This window comes from Vigna angularis, chromosome 2 (assembly GCF_016808095.1).
Source record: "Vigna angularis cultivar LongXiaoDou No.4 chromosome 2, ASM1680809v1, whole genome shotgun sequence".
Taxonomy (NCBI): Eukaryota; Viridiplantae; Streptophyta; class Magnoliopsida; order Fabales; family Fabaceae; genus Vigna; species Vigna angularis.
In genome coordinates, this window is record NC_068971.1 from 16362501 (window position 1) to 16389289 (window position 26789).

At 30.8% G+C, this 26789-nt stretch overlaps 2 protein-coding genes and 1 long non-coding RNA gene across 11 annotated transcripts; all 3 read left to right on the top strand.

Annotated features, from left to right (window-relative positions):
* The first annotated feature begins 5541 nt into the window (after positions 1 to 5541).
* On the top strand, positions 5542 to 9050 carry LOC108327833 (GDSL esterase/lipase WDL1). Its single transcript, XM_017561551.2, has 6 exons — positions 5542 to 5798; positions 7199 to 7276; positions 7582 to 7722; positions 7859 to 7932; positions 8206 to 8355; positions 8516 to 9050. The coding sequence occupies exons 1-6, from the start codon at positions 5688 to 5690 to the stop codon at positions 8727 to 8729; spliced, it is 768 nt and encodes a 255-aa protein (XP_017417040.1). The 5' UTR covers positions 5542 to 5687; the 3' UTR covers positions 8730 to 9050.
* Positions 9051 to 9145: 95 nt separating this feature from the next.
* LOC108326872 (GDSL esterase/lipase CPRD49) lies at positions 9146 to 18058 on the top strand. Its single transcript, XM_017560463.2, has 6 exons — positions 9146 to 9524; positions 15311 to 15388; positions 17017 to 17157; positions 17248 to 17321; positions 17406 to 17555; positions 17645 to 18058. The coding sequence occupies exons 1-6, from the start codon at positions 9417 to 9419 to the stop codon at positions 17856 to 17858; spliced, it is 765 nt and encodes a 254-aa protein (XP_017415952.1). The 5' UTR covers positions 9146 to 9416; the 3' UTR covers positions 17859 to 18058.
* Positions 18059 to 18316: 258 nt separating this feature from the next.
* Positions 18317 to 23448, top strand: LOC108326873 (uncharacterized). 9 transcript variants are annotated; one of them, XR_008246959.1, is made up of 5 exons: positions 18317 to 18407; positions 18542 to 18663; positions 19304 to 19389; positions 19954 to 20085; positions 20558 to 23448. It is a non-coding gene; the product is annotated as an uncharacterized LOC108326873 (long non-coding RNA). The 9 variants fall into 9 exon arrangements; XR_001832014.2 differs by having other exon boundaries at positions 18330 to 18455; XR_008246961.1 differs by having other exon boundaries at positions 18397 to 18415.
* The last annotated feature ends 3341 nt before the right edge of the window (positions 23449 to 26789 follow it).

Consider the following 26789-nt stretch of genomic DNA (forward strand, 5'->3'; position numbering starts at 1 on the left):
TTTTTGTATCATACTTTTGTTACTCTATAAAGTTTTTAGTTTTATGGTTATTTTGGATAAATGTACTGTTAAAATACTTTATTAACTCTCTATGAAGTTATCTATCATATTATTATATGTGATTAATCTATGATATAGTATTATGCTATATTTTGGGATGTTACAATCACAAAATCAAACAGAATATTTAGATAAAAATAATAATAAAATACTTTAAATACTTTGTAGAACATATTTTTTTAATAAAAACTTAATTAAAAACATCACAATTTAAAAAATACTTAAAATTATTAATTTGATCTGCATAAATTATTTGTCTTTTTTCAAGTTCTAATTATCTGATTATTTTGATTTTGCATGAGTTTTGGTTTTTAAAAGACAACCAATTGAAATGCTTTGAAAACAAATATATATTAGGTTTAATACCTATTTTGGTCCCTCGGTTTGTAGGGTCTGTTCAAAGTTGTCCTCCTTTTTTTCAAAAGTTCACAAACATCCTACTTCTCGCATAAATGGTGTACGTTAGTCATTTTTGGTTACGGCGTTAAAAAGACTAACGGCACACCTGCCCTGCTGGCAAAAAACTAATGAGTTGTACAGTTTTGGTTGTGGTGGCACTGTGACTTCATTATATGTGTTAAAATAAAATAATTTAAAATGATTTAAAATAATTTAAAAGATAGGGTTAAGAATAATTTTAGGATTAACTAAAGCGATATTACATTTGGGGTAAAATCAACTCACGATTTCGGGGCGATTTAGGGTTCAACAATCAGCTTTCCAAGAGTCCAGATTTTGATTATTGGTGAAATCAAGTTCGTGGTTCGTCGAAGAGCGTGGTTCGTTCGTCAGTGCTGGTGAGGTTAGTGTTCTTACTTATGTTGTTGTTATAGTTACTGATTGCATTAGTGTTCGTACTTATGTTGTTGTTGTCTTTAATTGGTGGATTCTGTATTTGTTTTGTAATGGATGGAATGGGTTAAAATATTATTATATTTGTCGCGTGCTGGGGGGTTTATGGAAAAAGTATTGGCGTTGGGTGTTGAAATTGGTCTCATGGTGTTAATTTAAGTTAATGAGTGGTCCCCCTTTTCCATTTGCAGTGTAGGGATGTCTAACGATAGGTTTGAGGTAGTGGTCCACCACGGTGGGACCTTGATAAAGGAAGTGCCCTTTAATTATATAGGTAGGGAGATATGTTATTGGGACATTGACCCCGATACATGGAGCTATTTTGGAGTAGTAGGTTCACTTAAAGATTTGGGTTACATTGAAGTAGATGAGTTATATTACAATATTGAACATGTTTTATATAAGCTATATGACGATAAAGGAGCTATGAACATGATGAATGTGGGAAAATTGTTGGGGAAAGTCAACTTGTATGTTGTACATAAAGTGAGTGAAGTAGTGGTTGTAGAAAATGAGAATGAAATTCTTTACCTTTGCCAAGGGCCTGCAGAGAGTGGTGAGGGTAGTGGGGTTGAGGTTGGTGTAGAAGGTCCTATTGAAGTGCAACAGGAGGTTGAGGAAGGTCTTCTTGACTGTGGTCGTGACTTGGAGAGAGATGATGAAGTGCAGGTTGACATAGAGGGTAGCGTGGAGGTGGAGCATGATGGTGTACTAGGGGTGGAGCAAGTGGTTGAAGTGGAGGTTAACCAAGAGGGTGTAGTGGAGGTGCAGGGAGTGGCTGCAAGGGAGGTGAAGGAACTGGGTGGAGTGGAGAAAAAAGTAGAATTGCATAGTGAGGAAGAAGTAGAACTGCACAGTGAGGAATAAGTAGAACTACATAGTGAGGAAGAAGTAGAACTGCACAGTGAGGAAGAAATGCAATTGGATACTGAGGACAAAGCACATATTATTGGTGAAGAGAACTTGGAGGAGGTAGGTGATTTGGGTATTGGTTTGGACAATAGTGATTTAGAATACATGATGAAAGACAGTGATAACGAAGCACAAAGACATGGTAGGGGGTTGTCAAATGATGAATGGGAGTCAAATGTGTTGTTAACTCCAGAAAATAGTGGAAGTGAGGAGGATGACACTGAGGACAGACCAAGTAGAGGTCCCTTTCCTACATATGGGAAAAAGAAGTCAATGTCAGATTACAAATGGGAACTTGGTACTATATTTACTGATAATGATGAGTTTAAGGAAGCCATTAGAAGTTATGCTATTCATGCTGGGAGGGCTCTTAAGTTTGTAAAAAATGATAACCGTAGGGTAAGGGTGAGATGCATGGGTGGGCAAAAAAAGTATCCATGGGTAGCTTACAATGGGTATTTGCCATCACGCAAGATTTGGCAGTTAAGGAAGATTGTTGATGTTCATTCTTGCAGCAGGCAACTGAACATTAAAATGATGAATAATAAGTGGTTGAGTCATGAAATAGATAAGTCTTTACATGATAATCCTAATATAAGGGTCCAAGACATACGTACTAAAGCATTAAGGAAATGGAACACCAATGTATCAATTTCTAAAGCAAGAAGGGCGAAGTTAATGGCATCAAGTTAACGTGAAGGGGATTTTAAAGAACAATTTCGAAGGATTTATGACTACGCACATGAGGTATTGAGAAGTAACCCAGGGTCAACGGTTAAGGTTAAAGTGAATAGTGATAATGGTCAGTCCATATTCGAGAGATGTTATGTTTGTCTTAAAGCATGTAATTCCTTCCTATTGGTGGAGTTAAATCTGGGATGGAATCTTGAGTTGGTTGTGGTGGGTGAGGAGATTGGGGACTTGATGGCTGTGAAGGTGCAAGGGGTTGTGAACTTTGTGCCTGTGCTGGTTCTGTTGGTTCTATGATGGCTGGACGTAAAGGGTACACTTTTTTGTTGTGCCCCACTTCACGGCATATGCTACATTTCTTTCTGTGCCCACCAACAGTCATTTGGGTCCCATCCTTAGTTAGCTCTCATGGCTCCATTCTTCTTTTTTTCTTTGGTCTCCCAGGCATCTTCCTCTTAAGTGGTGGCAGTACATCAGGAGAACTTGTTTTTTCCCATAGGAGGTGGCCATTCACAGGATAGATGATGGACGCATATGTCTCTTCATATGTGGATTTCTTGAACCAAATTGGTATAAAAGTTTCCGAGTCTACATTTGAATAGTTCATTGCTGCAACTACATGACAACATGGGATGCCACTGATCATCCACTTCCTGCAGCTACATTCTTCATTGTCCAGGTCCACTGTGAACTTGTTCCCAATGACTGAAACATGCCTAACCTCAAAAATCCTTCTTGCAGACCAGCTGAATAAATGAACATAAATAAGGCACATCAACAATTGGATATGAACATAAATAAGGCACAAGAACAATATTACCTTGGGATCCAATATCTTGACAAATTACATTCCTTCATAAGTCTCTTTTTGATCTTTGGACAGACATCGAAATCCATAGATGCCACATTCGTTCTGTTCGTGGCCCATCTTTTCATCAAATACAGTCTAATATCCTCCAGCATGGTGATAATGGATTTTGCTCTGGGATGAACAATAACACTGTTGAAACCTTCACTGATGTTGTTATCTAGAGTATCACACATTGCTTGAGTTCTGAACCTACTTCTTGACCAATACCTATTGCACAAGAATGAAGAAAATGGGTTATCAAACATGAGTAATGCAGAATCTTTGTGCATGTAAGGGAAACAATGTACCTTGGGGGAATGGCTGTGAGGTATTTATATGCTTCTTCATTCACTACTCTGATATTCAACATCTCTCTCTCCCAAGCTTGAGGGTATGTACTTGTGGTAGCCCTCCACATCAAATTCTTCAATATCTGACTAGAAAATCTTTTCCTATAGTTAGCATAAAGGTGCCTGATGCAGAATCTTTGTTCTGCCCTAGGCAAAAGCTCTTGGATAGCTGGCACCAATCCCTGCCAACATCAATTTTTTAATCAAACACACATGATTAATAAATTATGAATAATAAAATAATTTAAATAGTGCATGTACCTTTTGTTGGTCAGACATCCACGTGTATGCCCGACAAACTTCATTGCTCCCAAGGTCTTCAACCAATGATTGCAAAAACCAGGACCAACTATCTTTATTTTGGAATTCAACTACTGCATATGTAAGGGGTACTGAAATCAGTTATGTATGTGTTATATAACTTTTGTAATTAGTTCTGTGTGTGTTACATAATTTCTGGAATCAATTTTATGTGTTTTAAAAGAATTGAAATCGATTATACTGATCCTAAAATCGATTCAATGTCTTTGGAAAGGGTGAAATCGATTGTTACATAAGTAGAATTAGTTCCATGGAAGATGTTAGAGAATGAAATTAATTATGGATGAAATTAATTATTAGGTCATAAATATTTAATTCTTTTCTAGTATTTTTTATTTAGTTGAGTTCAAATTTTATTTAAAATTTTAAAAGGTTGACTTTTCTACTTTTTAATATTGTTTGGTGAATGTCATATTTTACAATTTTTATGTTTATTTACTTTTAATTTTTTGTTTTTATTTTTTTTGAGTTTTTTAATCTTTCATCTCTTTCCTCTTTCTCCTCACACTCTTTCCTCTAACAAATTGGTATTTTAAGATGCATGATTTTTTTTATTAAGCTTTTTTTTTCAACTAAAAGTGGTGGATACAATGGGAAGTCTATAAGAAGAAAAAGAGAAACCAAACAACCCTAGCTGGATCCCTTCGTGCTTAAGGATTGCATGTGAGCAATATGACCTCAGGGTTCTCAAATACGACTTATATTGGGTATTTAGTTGAGTTGAAAATATGTCAACTCAACCCAACTCTACTATTTTTATAATTTATCATTTGTAAATTAATTTATTTATAAATATTTTATTTTTATAATTTATTTGGTTTGGTATATTTATTGAAGTATGATGAAAATGAATTAATTTAATTTACTTTTTTATTTGCATATATAATCATTAATACTCATAATATATATATATATATATATATATATATATATATATATTCTCGTATATAATCATTAATACTCATAAATATTTTTATTTTTTATTTTATTTTAAATAACCTTATTGAAAAATAAATCTTTAAATTATAAATTTATATAAGAATTAATGTTAAAATACAATTTAAATAAAATTGCATACTAATAAATAAGTCTTTATCAAAAGCCAAATTTAAATGATTATGTCAAAATATAAATTTTAAAAAAGTTACTTTTTTTTTTGAAATAATTTCAATTTAATAAATCTAAATAAAAAATATAAAATTAAATGTTAAATAATTATTCCATAATTAGTATAGAATACACTCAAACAAAATTTATAATAATAAATATTAAGTTGAGTATAAAGAGGTTAGATATTAAATATCTGTACTGTACCATTATCTAGTATATACCATGGATTATTAGACATGTATCCAGTATACATATGTTTTTGTTTTTTAATCATATTCCTATTTGAGATCGTACGATTATGACCCGATTTTTTAGCGGGCCAGTATCCGGTTATGCAAAGGTTTTTTGGCACCCGTCACTTGTGATAAGTGCATAAAATGCAGCGTCATTTGAATAATGGCTCTTTAACCAGTGTGTTACGGAACCTCCCAACCATTCAATGCTTTGACTCAATAAGAACCAACACGTTCAATCAATATAAATCTGAGTCTTGGGGTTCGGATCTGTTCCAATTTCATCCAAGACGGAGAAAATAAGAAGAGATGGTGGGACCAGCAAGACCCTTGTTCGTCCTCTCTGGTTCTTCCATTGTTCAGCTCAGCTATTCCCAGCAAGGTTGGGGCGCCATTCTTGCTCACTTGTATGCTCGTAAGGTATGTGTGCATGTACCTTTCAGTATAGTGCTTTCTGTGAGGGAGTCAAACTGTGAAAGACTGTGACTTTAGACTTTTGATGCGTGACTATGAATTGTTAAGTTGTGAAGTTCTTCGACGTAGCTGATTTAACCAAGAGGGTACAACAAATGAGCCCGTTTGAGTATCAAAATTAAGGCTACCTTATTAAATGGCCTTTTTCTTTACTCCAACAACAAGCCTTTTAAAGATTAAATCTTTTAGAGCATATCAGCAGAACGGACACTATCTCAGACATGTAAGTCTAATAATGTACTAAGTAATGGGGATATGTAAATAGAGTTGTTCTTGGTCTTGGATAACTTTTAGATACACGTGACATGATTTTGGGTGCGTTTGCATTGCAACTGAGCTCACGCAGAACTCTTGTTTGTGCATTGGAAAGTGAATAACTTTTGCTAAAGGTTAAGGTTATTCTAGCAAATTTAGAGTTTAGGATTTAATGTTTGGAGTTTTAATAGATCTCACTGGGTGAAGGTTGTAGTATTCTGTTTCTGTTCTTGCTTTTTATTTGATCAGACGAGCGTTGACATGAGCAAATGAATTCAGTGCTGCCACATTTTCAGGCACTCAATACATTTATTTATAATATTAGGATGAGGAATGGATGGCTGACATTTCAGATGTGTGTTTTTTAAGTGAACTGAGCCCAGATCTTCATGTGAAAGTTCTGAAAGATTTCATTTAATGAGTTGAAAAGTGGATGCAGAGAATCTGGATCCGAGGAATTGGTTTGTTTAGAGTACGGTTCTCATGCATTGACCCTGCGGATGAATAATTTTCTTTGTCTGTTATGATTTTCCGTGAAGTTGGATGGAGCTGTTTTTGTTATTTTTGGTTACTGGATGAGACTACGTTGAGAATTGCTTATTTTGGTCGGCATTTCCTTGGATAAACAAAAAGGGGTAGTGTTTTATTTGAGACTAAGATCGAAAGCAGTGCGAAAGGTTCTTATTTGGGCAAAGAAGAGTGTCATTTTCCTAAAAAAGTTTGGTGTTGTGAAAATATTCCATATTCTTTTAATGTCAAGAAATGTTAAAATGAATAGGTGAACCTAAACTGTTGATGAATAATTTGCTGCCGGTAAATCACCATATTGAAATTTTTTTATGGAAATGGTGGTCATACTCTACTCACCACCCACCAATGATTTATTGTTTCAGTGCAAGGCCTTGGTATTATTAGAATAAGATCCAACTACAGACCAAAAAGACTATATCAAATAGATTAACATGAGATCACAGCATATAAAATGTCTTAATTTGTTTAAACTTCAGCCAGTAATTGAATGAAATATTTGCTTTTATTTTTTATGACTTGGATTGTCAATGAGTTTAACTTTACACCTTGATATGACATAGGCGGATGTAATTCTGCGAGGATACTCTGGCTGGAACTCAAGGCGTGCTGTGCAAGTTCTGGATGAAATTTTCCCAAAGGTACCTCTTCTTTCTCCATCTTCAACTTCAATCTTTTGTCCTTCCATCACAAATGTTAAAAAACTGCTTATTCTGCTGTGGTCATTGAGAAAAAAAATGGCACCTTGGAAATGGACAGTGGTACAGAATGATGTAAAAAATCTTGGTACAAGATATCCTCATGTTTTCTTCTGAATGAATCTTGTCACATGTTAGGAAGATTATTCTGAATTTTACAATACGTAATCTACTAAAATGAACTACTCAATTATCAGAATTTATAACGTTTTTTACAAGGTTCTGATCTGTCATCTTCTTTAACATAGAATGCCACCGAGCAACCATCATTGATTATTGTGTACTTTGGTGGTAATGATTCTCTTCTTCCTCATCCAAGTGGCCGTGGTCAACATGTACCTCTCCAAGAATACATAGAAAATATGAGAAAGATAGGTACCCATGTGAAGGTAAAAACAACACATTTCTCATTTCTTATTACTACATGAAAGAAACCCTTCACCCTTCAAGTATATTTTACAGAATCCCTATCTTTTTACCTTTTAGTTATTACTGCCATGTTTGACACATCCTTGTGATTACCAGAGCCTTTCAAAGAAGACTCGCATCATATTTCTCACTGCACCTCCGGTCAATGAGGCACACCTTACTGGATACAGGTTTTGACTTCAATCTAACTGCTATTTCATTTTTATAAATTCACAAAAGAGGAAAGGCAGAGAACTACATGCTGGTGATTTCTTCACTCAGGTCAATACTGATTATATCATGACAAATATAGCCATATCAAGGGTAGCCAAAGAATTGGTGCATAGAAGTAATGAACTAGATTTAACATGTACAAACATTCGTATTTCTTTTGATTTTTCTTTCTTTTTTAGAACTTATATCTAAATTAGACTGTGTGAGCAAAAATTTGGACTTTAAACCAGTGTGCTACCGGGGCAGCAATTAAGGACAAACGAATCTTGTCGAATATACTCAGAAGCGTGTTTGGAGCTGTGCCGTGAGATGAATATCAATGCCATTGATCTGTGGACTTTACTCCAGAACAGGGATGACTGGAGAGATGTTTACTTCACGTAAGTATGCATTCTTGATTAATCACATGCTTCTTAAATTTAGAAAAGTTGAAATCTTCCTATGATTCACTGTGTTGAGTAATTCATAGTGACATGCACCTTAATTTAGAAGATTCAAATCTTGTTATCCTTCATTTTTTTTTTGAGTGGTGTTTGATAGGGAGGATGGAATTCATCTTGCTGCTGAGGGGAGCCATGTGGTTGTAAAAGAGATATTGAAGATGATCAAAGAAGCAGAATGGGAACCAAGCCTTCAATGGAGGTCAATGCCAACTGAATATGGAGAAGATTCACCTTATGATCCAATTGGCCCTGATGGAAGCAATGTGAATGTCTCCAACTGGACCTTCCTTGAAACTATGCAATGGGAATAGAGTTGTCTGCTCCAGTTCTTAGAACCTTGAAGCAATAATCACATAATAACAGGAAATAAGAACCACATGTCTGCATCATTTATCACTGGATTTTCTCACCTTGAGTGGAATGAAATAGTGACTATATATGCACTTTGATTGAGCCAATTGCCATAGCAATTCTAGGACATATAAAGAAAAAACCCTTCTAGGTAAATGAATTCTATGACATTAAACTAGGTCGATTATTTTAATCTATGTAACGTGTTTCACGATATGTCCAGATTAAAAGTTTGTTCGAAACAACCATAAAAGTTAAATTATGTATTCAATAATTTATTATAATCGATCATAGTCAAAATCAATCTTTGTTTATTGAAAATTTGTTTGAAGATAATTAATTTTATTCATATAAAAAAAAACACTTGTGAAGTTAAGAAAATCACAAATTGCATATTTTCAAATTCAAGAAAACAAAACTCTGAAACATTTCACGTGTACTCCTTTTTAAAATCCTCTGATGATTGATCATTATTTAGATCTGAGCTGGCTCCATTGATAGTAACTGTTACTTCCGACATGATTTTTGTTTTGATGATTTTTTTAATATAAAAACCTAACACGTGGGTAACTACAGCGTGCATATATATTCTGAGCAACATTGTATTGGTTTGTTTTTGTGGTTGAGAAAGGGAAAGAGAAAGAAAGATGATAGGACCGTCGAGACCACAGTTTGTGTTGTTTGGATCTTCCATTGTTCAGTATAGCTATTATGAAGGTTGGGGAGCTACTCTTTCTCATGTCTATGCTCGTAAGGTATATTTCCTTTTTCTTCTATTACTTACTCTTCAAATATTAATCTTCTGCTTTCTTTTGCCTTGAGTGGTGTATATGTACATGCATAATAAACTATACATGGATTATTATATATTTATATCAATAGTCAGTTTTTGTTATATAGACTAAAATTATTCATTTTATCTTTTTGAGAAATAAAAATTGTGAATTATTTTTAATGGATAATATTCAATTAAACTAGTTTATTACTCGATATACAATCTTTACAAAAAAGAAATTACAAATTCTCTCATGCAATGTTACTGAGGATAAAATTGTAAATTCCTTCAAGGAATTCTAGGGCATAAAAAACTTTTTCATGATACATAATTATTAAGTCTCGTATACACTCAAAACAAGTTATTGAGTTGTGATGTGCTTACTCAAACTGACTTTTCATTTTTTTTTATAGTAATTTTTTTATTCTTTTTATCACTTAATGTAAAATTTGGATGAATACCAATTTAAGAATAATACACAATATCTTAATATTGAATGTATTACTCTGTCTTTTGATGAAATTGTTTTTTCTATCATAACATATACTGGTGAGACTTTTATTAGACTAAAATGTATTTTTATGACTTGAAAATGGTTTTAAGCTTTATTATTTGTAAATTAGTCCTTAATTTTATTAAAATACAAACGTTTTATCTCTTGTTGATACACTTAAGCTATTGAACAATGACAATAAAAAATTTGACATATAGCATAATTTGATTGCGTTACGGTGATAATTAATGAATGAAGTTTGTCGAGAAAAAAAACTGAAAAAAATTAAGGAAAAATATAGAAACCAAAAGCAAAATAACTAAATATATGCGAACAATAATACATTTAAACCTTTTGTTTTATTTGAGTTTTAAGAGACAAACTTAGCCATTTACGTGATACCCACAAAATGAAGAGTGCACGTATGAAAAAGGTTGTGAGGTGAAGGAACCCATTTATGAATAAAACACTAATATATGATATAAAATATATTCAACTTAGTAATATTTGGTTGCAAGTGGAAAGATTATTAGTGTGGAAGGATAAGGTCAATTATTAAGGAGTTCAAAGAATAATGCATAACATGACATCCAATTGTTTCAAGAAAAAATACAAAGAGTACACGACCTCAATCAATTTTTCATGCTCAGACTAGTAAATTCAAGTTAAATTATATTATACTAGCGTGTGTGTCTATATATATTTATGTTTATGTATTGTATTTTTATACAGAATTAATTAGTTTTGTAGACTCGATTTTTTTAAAATAGTTCAAATTGGTTTCTTAATTTTTTTATTTTCAATCAGGTCTCAATTTTTAATTTTTATTGTCTCAATTTTAAAAATTAATGTAATTTGATGATTTTCATTAATATTATATAAATAAGGTTAAAGAAATGACATGTGTCTTTTTATTATTTTTTCTTTTTTTAATTTTTATTTTATTTAAAAATAATATCTATGTGTTATGTATAGTGTCACATGACAATATAACATGACAATGTGTCTTATATTCAATTCACTTCATCTATTTGTTATTTTAATTCAATTCATTTATAATTCTTTCTAAAATGAAATAATTTTATTTCTAAATTTCATTTTTATATAAATTTTATAATTATATTTTTTATTAAAATTGACATTTTTATTAAACTATTTTAAAATTATTTAAAAAAATAAAAGAAATTTTAAAAATTTAAAATGAAAACAAAAAAACTAAACTGATACATGAAATATTTTTAACGTTGTTGTTGAAGTACTAATAGAAAGACTAAATTACATCGTTTTTTTTAAATTAAAACCTAATTAAGACTAAAACAATGGAAGATTAATTTAAACTATTTTGACAAAAAATAGACCAAAAGTAATTAAACTTATATAAAAGAATGTAATTTTAATGGAGTAAAATATAAATAATTTTATAAGAATAAGAGTTAGAGAGTTGTGGATGCTGCTATTATAGTTCTATTAAAGAGATGATACAATTGTATGTTTTATCAATGAAATTATTTTAATTTAATAACAAATCAATAGTCTAACTAAATATAATCAGTGGTTATAAAAGTTATGTCTTTAATAATAGTATGGAAAAAAATAAGTATCATGACACAAAAAAATTAAATTGTAATGAAATATGTATAAAAATAGTTATTGTTGAACAGTTATAATATTTTTTTTATTAATTTTTATACTTGTACAGTAAAAACACTTCTAATTTTTTTATTAGAGAATATTTTCTTGTACATAAAAAGGTGATGAATTTTCCTTTAGACTTTTCGTTGCACCTGTGAATTTAAGACTCAATTTTAAAATAAAATTAGCTTATGATACTCATTTTACAATATCAAACAATATTTATGTAATAGATAATGATAGATTTAATTATGACTTCCCTTATAAAGCAAGCCAAATTATATTAACAATTTATTTAGTTCTAAATAAACTTTTACCGAGTTTCTTCATCGATTTATCTATTTACTACAAAGATTATTTCACCTTTTTTCACCGAAAATACAGATTGTGGTCAATTTTGTAAACTAACAAAATTTTGACTAAATAAAATAATTAATTATTAATTTCATATTTAGAACTACACAATCAATTTGAGTTTATTTGCAAGTCATGCTTATAATTTCTCATCTAAATCATGTCATGAAAAGTCTTATTATAAAGAAACCTATTTTTTTATGTTTTTGAAATTTTCTCTTTCATAATGGTTCTATAAACATAATAAATATGATATTATCTCAATCATGTTATTTAATATACACAGATAATGTACCTAGAATATTTCTTTTCAATATTTGGTTATAATATATACCAACCCTTACTTTGTCAAGTGTCAACATTTGACAAGAGATCTTACAGAATTTATTTTTAGCACGTACTTTAATCAAAATTTATTAGGTTCTTCTACAATGTAACATTTAACCATAGAAGTTTCTAAACTATAAAAATTATATATTGTAAAAAGACTGACAAAATCACAAATAGTATTTTTTGATGTTGTAGTTTCATTTTCCTTAAAGACTTATATGTAGTGTATTGTGCAAGTCCTCCAAGATATAACAAGAACTTCTCGAAAATAATCGAGAATCTTAGAACTAACAAGAAACTCTATATAAATTTAATACTTAGGATATAAGAGTTAGAAATAACAAAAGATAGAAGAAAACTAAGAAGAATTTACATTCAAGATGAAAGAGAAAGCTTAATTTTTTTTTGTGTATTTTGGGATTGGGGAAGAGCTCTATTTATAGAGCTAGGTGCAAAAAGAACCATGGCCAAGAAATGAAATGTTGCCAAGATTCCATTGTTGATCTTACAATAATTCTTTGTTTGGCTGATCTCCATTTAATCAAACCACCCCCAAGTGTGAATACATAACCACTAATGAATTTTATCTAATCTGAATCAGAGATCCAGTTAGAATCATTGTACCCTTCTAGTACAACAGAAAATCCACTATAGTCAATGACATAATCCATTGAAGCTCTTAAGTATCTCATAAGTCTAGCAAGTGCATCTTAATGTTCCCGATTTGGACATTGAGTGTGTTTACTTAGTCTACCTACTGCATAAGCAATATCAAGTCTAGAAAAGCTCATCAAGTGTAGTAAGCTTCCGATTATCTGGACATACTAAGGCTAAGAAATGGATTCTCCTTTGTTTTTCATTACTTTAGAATTAGCATCATAAGGTGTACTCACTGGTTTAAACTCATAAAACCTAAACTTCTTAAGAAGTTTCTTAATTTATTATTTTTTGGATACTAATATACTATCTCTCTTTCTTATGATTCTAATACCTAAAATCACATTGGTTTCACTCGTGTCTTTTATTTCAAAATTTGATCCTAGAAACAATTTAGTTATAGCGACAATCTCATTGCATGTATCAAAAATTAACATGTCATTCATATACAAACATGTAATGACATATTCTCTAATAGCAATTACTCTATCCGCTAGAAGTTAAATCCCATAAAGCTTCTAATATCATAAGTAAGGTCAAATGGTGTTGGGCTTAGTTTCCATGTCAAGAAAATCACATAATTAATAGCAATTACTAACTTAGAGAACTCTAATTAGCTCATCCAGAATACAAATCAATCTCAACTATGTCAACACATGATTCCATCACAACGGTAAGATCAATCATCTAATTACAAAGTAACTCATGTTCATACCAACCATTTAATGAAGATTTTGCAATCTAAATAGAATAGGACAATAAATTGCAATATCATCTAACAATCATCACACACTGCTCATATAAAGTATTTTAATTCATTTAACTAGTCAAAACCAAGTCCAATCAGCTTTGAATCCCATAACCCAACATTCCCGAAATCTGTACCTATTTCAACTACATTGAACATTGATGCAACATTTTAAAACTAATTTATGCAAACAGAGTAACAATAGCAATTGTGTATGTTCTCATTTTATGCATTTCTAGTTACTTCTAGTGTTACAAACCCATAATTTCTATTACGACTTTTATAGGTCAAATTACCCAACAAATAGCCCTTTTAGGGTGTTAGATATCTAGTTCATTCAAGTTATACTAGTTCTGGTAAACTTATTCAAGTGAATTATTAATGCAAAACCATATTACCCAACATGGACTTTTTTCTCAATATACATTTTCCCGATAAAATCCAGCTAGTTTAATGTTTATTCCAAAAGTTAACATATAGAATTACTTAAGTTGTCAAACACGAATTAATCACCCAAAATTGTTCTCATAAGTTACCCCTAGCTTACCGAAATTTCTTGTTAAGCATTAGAACAAAACATAACCGAGTATTTCAGTTTAAAACAAAATTTCATCCTCAACCCCAATGTAGGAACCCAATACCATCATATTTAATCTTGAATCACTGAGTAATATAACTTAATTTCACATAGTCAATGTACAATCTTATATTCAGAAAACACCTACACTTTATTAACTCAAACGTTTAAAGTACTTCAGTTTATACCCATCATTCCAGGATCAACTCAAACATTCAACCATACATTTCATGAACTGGATTTGTACTCAAAAGGAAAAAACAATAAGCACATGTTTAGCTCCCATGCCTTTTTAATTTTGGACAGTAACAAGATCAGAAACCAAAGGACTAAGATTTCAGTCACTTGTGTCTGTATACTGACATATAAGTCCTTAAAATTGTTGTAAAAAAGACTAACAAAATCGCAAACAATATTTCCTGAGGTGTGTAGTTTTATTGTTCTTAAAAACTTATATGTGGTGTATTGCACAAGTCTCATAGAATATAACAAGAACTTCTCAAAAATATTCAAAGATATCAGAAGTAGTAAGAAACTTTATATGAGTTTATTCCCAGGATATAAGAGTTAAAAATAGCAAAGATAGAAGAAAACTAAGAAGAATTTTTGTTCAAGATGAAAGAGAAAACTTAAATTTATGTGTATATTTTGGGAATGGAAAGAACTCTATTTATAGAGGTAGGTAAAAAACGAACCGTTGCTAAGAATTACAAGATTATCAAGAATTGGAACGTTATACTCACGAATACACTTCATGAACGTTGAATTACAATTTGTTATTTTTTATAATTCTTAAAAGTTTACTTGTTTTTATAAATTAGAAAAGTTGCATCAGAATGATTAAAAACCCTTAAATTTATTTAAATTTATGAGAACGATAATTGAATGAATTTACACTTATAAATGCATTTGAGAACTAATAATACATTGTCATTGATAATTTAATTTATGCATCGTACGACGTACATAACAAAGGCTGATATAGTTTTGAGAGGATATGCTGCATGGAATTCAAGGCGTGCTTTGGAGGTTTTGGATAAAATTTTTCCCAAGGTATGTTCATAATCTCAGTGCTAAATTCCTGTGTTTAAAAAGATTTTCTCCTTTTTTCAGCTTAATTTTCTTACCCTTCATAATGTGAACTTCCCACATCCATTTTTTTATATGAAAAGTTTAAATAAATGAACCTCAACATCTAAATGTTAAAGGTAAGATGAACTTGTTGCACACGTAATATCTTGAACAGAACTTATCATTAATAATTTAAAATATGGTGTAAATTATACTTGTTATTTTTTTATTGCAATACTTTAAATTAAGATGGTTTCGAAAACCACCATAAATATTACCGCCATAAATGTACATTAACATTCCATTCAACATACTATTTCGGTAATCATCACAATTTTCAAAATGCCTATTCATGTAAATTCATTTTCTATGTCTACTGTAAAATATTTTCAAAATTTAATGAAACATCATTTTTTAATTTAATTTTAAATTAATTATTCTCTTTATTTTAATAAAATAATGCATTTATTGAGAGAATGATTAATTTTAGTAAAATTATATTAAAAAAATTAGACTTAATACCATTATTAGTCCCAATTTTGGTTGGGTATGTTTGAAATGGTCCTAATTTTTTTTTCCTGTTCAATGTAGTCCTAAAGATAGTAATTTGTGTTCAATTTAGTCTTTTTTGCAAACGTCATTTAAATCGTTAACGGCCAAATGTCCAGATGTGCAATTAGTGAATGAGATGTGATTTTTTGGTTGACGTGAACACTCTAAGGCATAATAAGGTGGATTTATGTTTTTTTCGAAAATGTATTTCTGAAGAAGAAGGCCAAACATTGTGGTAAATATGGATTCTTCTTTGACTTGCCTTGTTTCCGACTGAAACAAGCACCCTTTTTTCACCTGTAATTGATTTTTTTTTACCCTTTCTCTCTCCTCCCTTAATGGAATGTAAATTTTAATGTCTTAGGATAGCTTCATTTAGATCATATTTGTTTTTATTATGGAAAAAGAATAAAAATTTGAGTTTGGTGATGGAGGAATTTTTGGGAATGAAATTGTGGATTTTGGTTGGGTCAATGTTTGGGAAGAGTTAGGGAAACCAGACGAGGCTACTTCCTCTATCGAGAACAAAGGGGGAGGTTTGTGGTAGGGAGCCCGAGTCAGAGAAGTTGAAGCAGCGAGTTTGAGAGAGTGGAAGAGACCGGAGGATTGGGGTTTGGTGAGTGTTGGGGAGAGAGAAGAAGAGTGATGAGTTTCATTGAATATCACAAATATATTTTCAAAAAAACATAAATCCACCTCACTATGCCTTAAAGTGTCCACGTCAACCAAAAAATCACATCTCATTCACTCATTGCACATTTGGACATTTGATCGTTATCGATTTAAACGGCGTTTGCAAAAATGACTAAATTGAACACAAATTACGATCTTTAAGACTAGATTGAACAGAAAAAAAAATTGAGACTATTTCGAACATACACAACCAAAATTGGGACCAATAATGGTATTAAGCCAAAAAATTATTGTTCAAAATATCACTAAAACAACTTTAAATTGTGTGATCTGGGTAAGATATTTCAACATTGAACTCTGCAAAAACTTATTATTATAGGATCCTTAATTACATAACATTGGTATTACCATGATTTTTAACAAAGGATGCCAAAGAACAACCATCACTGGTGATTGTGTACTTTGGCGGAAATGATTCTACTATACCGAATCCAAATGGCATTGGTCCTCATGTTCCACTAGAAGAATACAAGGAAAATATGAGAAATATTGCTATGCATGTGAAGGTAAACATTCGTTGTTAATATTTATCAAGTTCTTAGTGCACAAAACTAGGTTTTCTTTATTATATTGATAAGTTTGATAATTATTCACAGAACCTTTCTGACAAGACTCGCACAATATTTCTTACCACTCCTCCCATCAATGAGGCACAAATGCTTTACAACATGTAATAAATTTGTTATTCATTATATCTCTTTTAGAATTGTGACATGATCTTAGAAGGATGAATAAATTGTTGGAGTGAAATCAGTGATCCACAAGGGCAGCTAGAGAGGACAAACGAAGCTTGTAGAATATATGCAGAAGCATGTATGGAGGTGTGTCATGAGATGAATGTCAAAGGCATTGATTTGTGGTCTGCTATTCAAAAAATCGATAACTGGCAAGATGTTTGCTTCATGTAAGTATATAAATATATATGCTTTAATTTCCTGTGCCCCCAATTGAAAATGTTGAATATTTTGATCAAGTGATTTGGTTATTTCTCAGTGATGGAATTCATTTGACAAATGAGGGAAGCAAGATTGTATCAAAAGAGATATTGAATTTGCTTAAAGAAGCAGAGTGGGAACCTAGTCTTTATTGGAAGTCAATGCCAAGTGAATTTGGAGAAGATTCACCTTATGATATAGTTGGACCTGATGGAAAGACAACTTATAATATGTCTAACTTTATCTACCCTGACAATGGCCTATGGGACTAAACTCAAGAACATGTTGCATTTCACAGTACTCAATAATAGTCACCAAATCTCAAACTTCAATGTTACGTCTTATGAAAAATTACATTCTTTGTTCTTGTACTTTTCAATAGTAAACGGGTAATAATGATTTGACCTTGATTCCATCATGTAACTTTATGAGGCCAATGGGTTTTATGATGGTTTTGTTGGTATTAATTATTCATCTTTCTTTTCATTTAAGTTGTTTTTATATCATTCGATTGGATCAAGTTGTTTCGTTCTATCTCCCTTTTTCTTGGTAACATCAAATAGATGGTGCATACTTTTTATTAATAAATTATACCAAATAAGACAAAGTTATTCTTTTTTTAACCAAAACTAAAATAAAAAATTCATTTAAAGAATAAAATCATTAGTGGAAAATATACAGCAATTTTTTATACCTGTCAAAATTCAGCACCGGTATAGATTATTATAACATAGATTATTTCATGTATTCGGTTTGTTTTTCCCGCTGTACTTTCTCTTCAGTGCAAAACTTCATTTCGATTGCCCTTCAGTCGTGTTGAGGTAGTTGGGTAAAGCTCAAGTTGTTCACGTTTCTCATTCACTCACTGTGTGCGTTTTTCATTCACTCACTGTGTGCGTTTTTCATTCACTCACTGTGCGTTTCTCATCTTCTTTTTCGCGTTTGGGTAAAGCAGCATTCACATCTTCTTTTTCTCTCTCGCACATCAGAGAGCATTTCTGTGCGTCGTCTTCCTCGAGATTTCAGTGGCTCGAGAGCTCATCCTTCACCATCACAGAGCATCTTCCTCACTTTCAGGTTAGGGTTTCTCCCGCATTTCCTCATTTCCTCATCTTTGACCGATTGAAACTTCATTTAAACACCATTTCACCTCCAATCTACATCTTTCACCGATTATAATCACATTCTACCAATTATAATCCCTTTCCACCGTTTAAAACCCTTTTTCCACCGATTAATCGGTCCATTGTAGGGTTCCTTGGTTCATTCAGGGTTTTTGCATCGATTAAAGAAGTTCTCTTGAGGGTCTGAGGCAAACATTTTGTATTTTAGTTTCTTTTTCCCGCTTCAATTTACCTTTTTCTCACCAGAAGTTGCTTTCTCTCTCTCTGTATCTCTCGCTTTCCATTGAAATTAATATCATGAAGGATTCTGTCCATTTTTTGTTTTTTGTCGTTGTTTTTCTTATTAATTTTTAATAGCTGGGTGTGTCTTTCCTAAATGTGTTCTGGTGGGTATATTTGGATCTCGTATCAGCGTGATGAATAATATCAAGGCTCAGTCATCGGGCTTACTTTTGTGGAGCTTGTTTTCATTCTTTTTCTGAGCCTACATATTTCTGCGAAGCTATTTCATAATGCAGGAGAAAAATTATTTTAGCTCTTCAATTCATGTTAATGATGCTAAACATTCATACTTAACAATATATTCCTCACAGGTGGAAGCTTTAGAAGTTAAGTTGACTCAAAATGAAGGAGAATTGAGAATTTTGAAGTGAAGAAGCTAGTAAACTTTCTCAAACAGGTCTTCTTCGATATCTGATTTTTTTGTTACACAATCTCCTCCAAAACATTATGCTAATTCATAATTTAATTTACTTGAACAATTTATGAATTTTCACTATTAATGCTTTGATCAAATTCCAAAATTCATTTCCTATAGAAATTGTATATGCTGAAGAATTCTTATGAACTTTATTTCCTCATCAACTATACAAACTTGACATAGAAATTTTCATACTTTCATTCATGTGAAAAATTCAATGCATAAAAATACTCAGGCTGGGACTGTAAAAGGGAAAATATAAGGTTTTTGTTTTCTGAATACTCTGTTTGTAGTTCTTTGCTTGTAATTTACATAGTATCTTCATATCATGTTGTATCATCCTTCATTTTGCAATGTATATAAATATGGAAAATCTCTAAAGATGCGTTAGTGGTATGAAGAAATTTATTTTCCCTGTGCATCGTGCCCTACTTGACATATTGGGTGTGTTTGTGTGAGGGTAATATAATGAGGAGGTCTGATTTCATTTTTAATGAGCTTTAGATTTAATAATGTAACTTTTTTTGCGTTGGAGTTTTCAAGAAGAAGGAAGAAGAAGATGGTGATAATAATATTAGAGGCATTCATGAGGGTAAGGTTAAGGAGGAAGACACTAAAGGTGCCCATGGCTCAGCTTCTTCCAAAGACACTGTATTTGTTCAAAATGTTCAAAATGTGAGTTTCTTTCCTTCTCTTAATGTTTTTCTTTTAAAATTTTGATGATGCTCAATAATTGTTTTAACTATTCTTGTTATAATTGAATTATAATATGTGTGCTTTCATAGTCTTCCCAAAACAGAGGGTCGGTTTAGACATCATGTGAAATTGTAGGTTTTATTTTCAATTATTGGCTTCCTGCAACATGAACTAGAATTGGGTTGTCAATTTACTTGAGACTCTGGGATAAATCCTGTAGTCCATTTATCAATACGTAGTTTGATTGACTCTTTTAGCCTTATTGATAATTTGGTTTGCAAAAGAGATGGTTTGTGATCTTATGATTCCAGCATTGTGATTTTCGTTTGTGTTCAGCTTATACATGCTCACTTCTCTCAGTTTTGTTTCCTAGTTTATTCTCTCTTATTGTTTCTCTTGGAATACTTGAAGAGGATACACATTCACTAACATTTTATCCTTGCCCTTTCAGGGTTCCTTGGGATCCTTTACAAAGGCAACAGGACAAAAGCCTTTAAGAATTATATTTTATAGGTATGTATTTTTCATGTATGTTAATATTATGCAGGTGGGAGAGCTTGCAGGAATAGCAGTGGGAGCCAGTGATGCTTAACATACTTATAGTCGGGTATAAGTTCCAACTTATTATTCAAACACATACTACAGTATTAATTAACAATTATTGGTGCATCAGGGTGGGTTTCTGCATAAAAGAAAAGAAAATAGAAAACATAGTAAAAAGCACATGGGTCACTAGTGTAAGATCCTTGAAAATATTTGTAAGTTAGATACTAGATAAAAAAAAAAATTAAAAAAAAAATAGTAAATAGTAAATTATGAATATAAATTGTGAATAGTAAAAAGTGAATAGTAAAAAGAAAAAAAAAATTATTTTTGGAAAGGATAAGTATTACACGTAGCTTTGAGATCAGAATTCACCAATTTGCAAATAAAAAATTATTTTTGTAATAGTAAAATGAATAAAAAAATGAATAGTACAAATGAATAGTAAAAATGAATAGTAAATTTTTTTACTATAAATAGCCAAGGGGGGAGGCTGAAAATTTACACCAAAGAACTTAGAAAAATGTTGAGAGAAGAGAGTTGGAAGAATTTCTAATTGCAAAGGGGATATTCTGGAAGTTTTCAGAGAGCGAGGAGATTAAGTCTGTAATAGAGGTAAGGGAAGCCACTCCTATACTTTGCTTTTCTCTAATCCTAAATCTTGAATATGTAGTATTTTGTTGCTGTATGGTCTTGAATTTTGAATGAGAACATTTATTTGTTTCTTTTGTATTTTTGGAAGGACGAGAAGTTGTCTAACCGGCTCTGCCAGATTCAACTTCTTGTTTCCCCAAAGCTTTGGTTGTTTCTTATATCTTTATATGGTATTTTTGGAAGGACGAGAAGTTGTCTAACCGGCTCTGCCAGATTCAACTTCTTGTTTCCCCAAAACTTTGGTTGTTTCTTATATCTTTATATTGTATTTTTGGTAGGACGAGAAGTTGTCTAACCGGCTCTGCCAGATTCAACTTCTTGTTTCCCCAAAGCTTTTGTTGTTTTTTTTTTATATCTTTATATTGTATTTTTGGAAGGATGTGAAGTTGTCTAACCGGCTCTGCCAGATTCAACTTCTTGTTTCCCCAGAAATTTTATTGTGTTATCTATTCTTTTTATTTCATCTTTGTGGAAGGATGAGAAGTTGTCTAACCGGCTCTGCTAGATTCAACTTCTTGTTTCCCCTGAATTTTTATATTAATATTATTTTGATGGTAAGGGCAACTAATTATTTTTGTATGAATTTATAAATATACGAATGTTGAACTGGTGTTCTCTTGCGAAACTGTTTTATGACTTTTATTATATTGGGTGTTATAACTGAAACTGTTAAATTGTACATGTTATGATGTGATGAATTTATTGAATGAGTTTGTTGGCTGAAATTGATCTTGTTGGAAGGTCTGGAGTAAGAGTTCTGTAATAGCTTATATATGAGTATTAAATAGATATACAGGTACTGTTTGAGGTTGTTTTGAGAGGAAGTAAAAATATTAAAATTAGACATTTTAGATTTAGAGCATAAGACAACAAGGTAGATAAATTAAATAAATAAATTGATTAATTATTGAGGGCCTCCCTTTGTTGGTAGGATAGAGGAACCTTAAAAACCTGAGTTGGCACATCCCTGATCATAGAGCAGCCCTGGCCTGGTCCAGTCAGTTGTGACTAGTCATATGTGCTGGCGTCGAAGGTGAGTTTGATGCGTTCAGACATCTGGGTCCTCTCCGGTGACCAATTGGGGTAAAGAAAAAATCTCTACTAGGATGAAAATAAAATAAAACAAGTTGATTGTAGATGCATAATATTATCATGGTAAAAATTTCATATATATTTTATTTATCATTACATTGAGCCCAGACTTTAATATGTAGTTTCTATGATATGTTGATCCATGATCTTTGTTTGGTGAAAATATGTTGAATTATACTCGTTATGGGCAAAATGAGTTTATAATATGAAGCATGATATATGGAAATATGTTTAATTTATTGATACCAAAACAGGTTATTATGAATTCATGATTAAAGAATGAACATGATTGAGTTAGGTGGATAAGAGGGTATGAATTGTTGGTTTTATGAAATGTTGGAGTGGATATGAGAAATCATTACTTATGAAATGATGTTTACTACCGGGAGTAGTATGTTCGAGTTATACCATGAGAGTTTGGTATGAGCAATGTAACACGTGAGGTTTATGAAAGCAGGCAGAAAGTGGTCTGACCATAAGGCTTTGACATAAACATATGATTCGTAAGTTATATAGAAGCAGGCAGAGAGGGGTCTGACCATAAGGCTTCAGAAAGTAAGACATAGTATATAAGTGAGGCTTAAGGAAGCAGGCAGAGAGCGGTCTGACCATAAGGCTTCATGAGTAAGCATGGTACACTTGTAAGATTTATGGAAATGGGAAAGATGATTTTGATAATGATGAATTAATGATATCGGAATAATGATATTTTATCAATTGTAGAAATACATGATTATAATATTTTTATTACAAGTTTAATGATTTTATGATATGGTTGGCTTACCCTTATTTGTTTGTACTATGATCATATAACTCATGTTATATGTGATTAGATAATGTTGCAGATGCGGTTGAAAAAGCTTAGAGATGAGAGAGATGCGGGGAAAAACTTTCAGGGATTTTTGTAAAAATAATAAATTTGTATTGGGAAGATTATGTTGTGTAAAACTTATAAGTTGAAATTTCAATGGTGAAGACTATATTGTTTAAAGTTTGAAAGTTTGGTATTGTACTTTGGAGTAATTGAAATAAAGTTTGATTGTTTATATGAGATATCAAATTAATTTAGTCTCTACTATCAGTAATACCCTTTAAAATATTAGGGTGTTACAACTAGGAACACCAATAATATATTAATAATACATATAGAAGTTTTAATGCTTTTAATTATTCTTGACATAATCCGATCTTTTCAAAATGGCAGAGGAGGGCTTTAGCAATAACACAAGTTGTGGTTTTCAAATGGTTGAACCAAAATAGAATTTGTTCCTTATTCCAAGGTTGATAAAGGGATTGATATCTAGGACATGGATAGTCTGAACTCAAAAGTGCAATGCATAGTTTCTTATCAATTTGATTGGCTTTAAAAATTGATCCATTTGGCTCTTCCGTTTTAGAATCTACAACTTGCACTTTAGAGAGCCTAATTCTATTTTCTCTAGTACAGAATTGACAGAACCAGAACTTTATGTTGAAGTATGGTCATACCTTGGGCTATAGCATTTGTCATTGTTCGTATCATCATTCATTAAAATTGGTTAAATAGTGTTACTTGAAAAGGCTGTTATTAATGCTCATAAGCTTTATCATGAAATATTGATTATCACATCAATGCATGAGTTAAATATCGTAACCTTCCAGAATCATTTAATTGTCCATTACATATTATCTTGTGAATTTTCGTGAAATTCTGGTTGTGATTGGTGTATGATGGGATTTTATCACCATTCCTCTTCTACTATACCAAGAAATATTGACAACTCTTATGGTCCTGGAAGGTCATTTTTAAGCAGGAAATGTCTTCTAACAGTTTGTCATGTGCAAACTGCATTCACCTCATCGTGATTCTGATCTCCAAATCAGTCTCTATGTCTCAGTTCAAGGTATTAATTGTCCAAACTCAATTCACAATTTCTTACTAGTCTAAAAGTAGTAAAATTGGAAGGAAGCCACATAAATAGCTAAATAGAAAACAACTCGTGGCAATGTTGTTGTATATAATAATGCCTTAGTTTGTTTCCTGGAAGTATGTGTACGAACTTGCCTGTTATGGGAGCATATTATAAAAAACATTATACTAACAGTACCTTACTTTCTCTACCTATTTTTAAAAATGAGTTAGGCACGTTATTAATAAGTGAAACTACGAAATGAGAATGTAAAAGTAGTTTTATTTAATCATTATGGGCTCGTCTTGTTAAGATTTAAATTTGGCATATATGTGATTTTCACTTTTGTATAATGGTAGAGAATCATTGACAGGGTCTTTACCGAAAAGTGATGGATATTGAAACCAAACTTTCTTTGTATAGGTGCTGCCCCATTTGTAGATAGAAGTGATATAGCTGCTCTTGCAAGAGGTATGTGAGAGTCTTTAATTCCTTACAGTATTGTAATCTAGGATGTCAAAACCTGATTAAAGTGTGTTGGAGTATTTCAAAACATTGTTATTTTACAATGAACCAGTCTTGCATTGTAGAAAAATTCTTTGAAGAGTGTACAAGCTAACATTTACATGTGTATATATATATATATATATATATATATATATATATATATATATATATATATATATATATATATATATATATATATATTAAACTTTTTATGGATAAAAAAAATACATTATAGCCCAATTGTCATTGTAGATATTTACCTACATTTATTTTTTACTTTTTTGTGGATAAAATATTATATCAATATTGATTATCCGGAAGTAATTAGTATCAAGTAAATGAAATATTATAACTTTATGACATTAAAATCTAAAATAAAACGTTATTTAAAAGATCCTTAGCATTTATATAAGAAATAAAAATCTAATTCAGTACACCATATCAGACACAAAAATATAATTCAGTACAACATATTAAATGCGTTTTTTTAGTATTTAACACCTTTTATATTAAATTTTAAAATTAATATTTTAAAATCCCTGTTCAAGATGATTTTTTGTACTGATTTTTGTGCTGTTTTTGTTTCGATATGACATCATTAACTTTTAATTAGACTGATTTAACTAACTCGTCCAATATGATTTTTACAAAAACAATTATATTTAGACTAAATTTTAACTAAATTAATAAATTACATTTAATATTATTACAATATATTTTAAAATATGTTTAACAGTTTACGCTAATTAAATTTTAAGATATATTATAGGAGATTGTAAGTTTTAATGCCTTTAACTTTACTTAACAGAAGAATTAATGCATTGGTTTTTAGGTACACGTTTGGCTATTAAATATATCATGATTTTATATTATAGTATGAGTGATGCATGGATTGCTACTTGATTCCTTATGAATATGTTTGTACATTTTTTTTAAAGTATTGCAACAAGGTCTGAATTGGATTTGACTTTTTGATAGAATTACATTATATAACTGGACTATTCATTGGGTAGATATTTGATGACACGTCTTCAATGAAGCAACATGTCATAAAGGATGTTCGAGAGTAGTAGGCTGCATTTTTTTTGACCATTTGTAAATTATTAGATGTTTCCATATTAAATTATGAGTTTAGGAACTATTTTATGTGTAACCATGTTAAGTAACTAATATGTTAGGTAAATATATTTAGAAACTTTGTTAGGTAAATATTATATTTTGATGTGTTAATAGAAATATTGATTATTTTATTCGTTATTGATTATTTAGACTGTATTTTGGAATTGAATTTTATGTCAGTCTAGATAGGGATAGTAGCATATACAAATAAAATATTTTAAAAAGAAAGTCACTTTTTAGACCGCTTAAATCCATATGAGATATAAAAAGTCTTGTTTTTTCACATTGGTTATAGTTTTAACAAATATAAAAGTAAGATTCTTTTATACCTATTATAGCACCAGCAACTATAAAAAAAAAGTTTTTTTTCTCTACCCTCAGAGTGTAAATATCACACTTTATACCTGTTATAAACAGAACACAGGTATAAAAGAAAAGGCTATCCTTGCTTTTATACTTACTCGAAATAGGTATAAAAAGTTTTTTTTAAGATGTATAAAAAATCTTTTTTGCACGAGTGAATGTACATATTTTGCTCGGTAGTGATGAATACAATAATTTATAATTTAAATTTTTAATTTTAGTTAAATAATAAAGGTTTAAATATGTTAGTAGTTGTTAGATTTGGATACATATTTAAAATTCGTTAGTTTTGATATATTTGATATATTTTGATCTTTAACTTTAAAAATAAATAAATATAAATTTCTTAATTAATAATGTTAATTTTTGTATATGTTAAACGAGATTTCATGTTAATATTTGAGTTGAAATATGTTAAATAGTATAAACAATTTAAATATTAATTTAAAACACAGTTTAACACATTAAAAAAATTAACGCAGTTAAATTATAAATATTATATCTATTTATCTTTAA

Bases quoted from the DNA above. Each gene is read 5' to 3' on its own strand.
- LOC108327833 (XM_017561551.2), top strand. From the start codon at position 5,688: ATGGTGGGACCAGCAAGACCCTTGTTCGTCCTCTCTGGTTCTTCCATT. The intron at 7,277-7,581 runs GTACCTCTTCTT...TCTTTAACATAG, and splicing joins TGGATGAAATTTTCCCAAAG to AATGCCACCGAGCAACCATC. The intron at 7,933-8,205 runs GTTTTGACTTCA...ACTTTAAACCAG, and splicing joins GCACACCTTACTGGATACAG to TGTGCTACCGGGGCAGCAAT.
- LOC108326872 (XM_017560463.2), top strand. From the start codon at position 9,417: ATGATAGGACCGTCGAGACCACAGTTTGTGTTGTTTGGATCTTCCATT. The intron at 9,525-15,310 runs GTATATTTCCTT...TACATAACAAAG, and splicing joins CTCATGTCTATGCTCGTAAG to GCTGATATAGTTTTGAGAGG. The intron at 15,389-17,016 runs GTATGTTCATAA...TTTTTAACAAAG, and splicing joins TGGATAAAATTTTTCCCAAG to GATGCCAAAGAACAACCATC.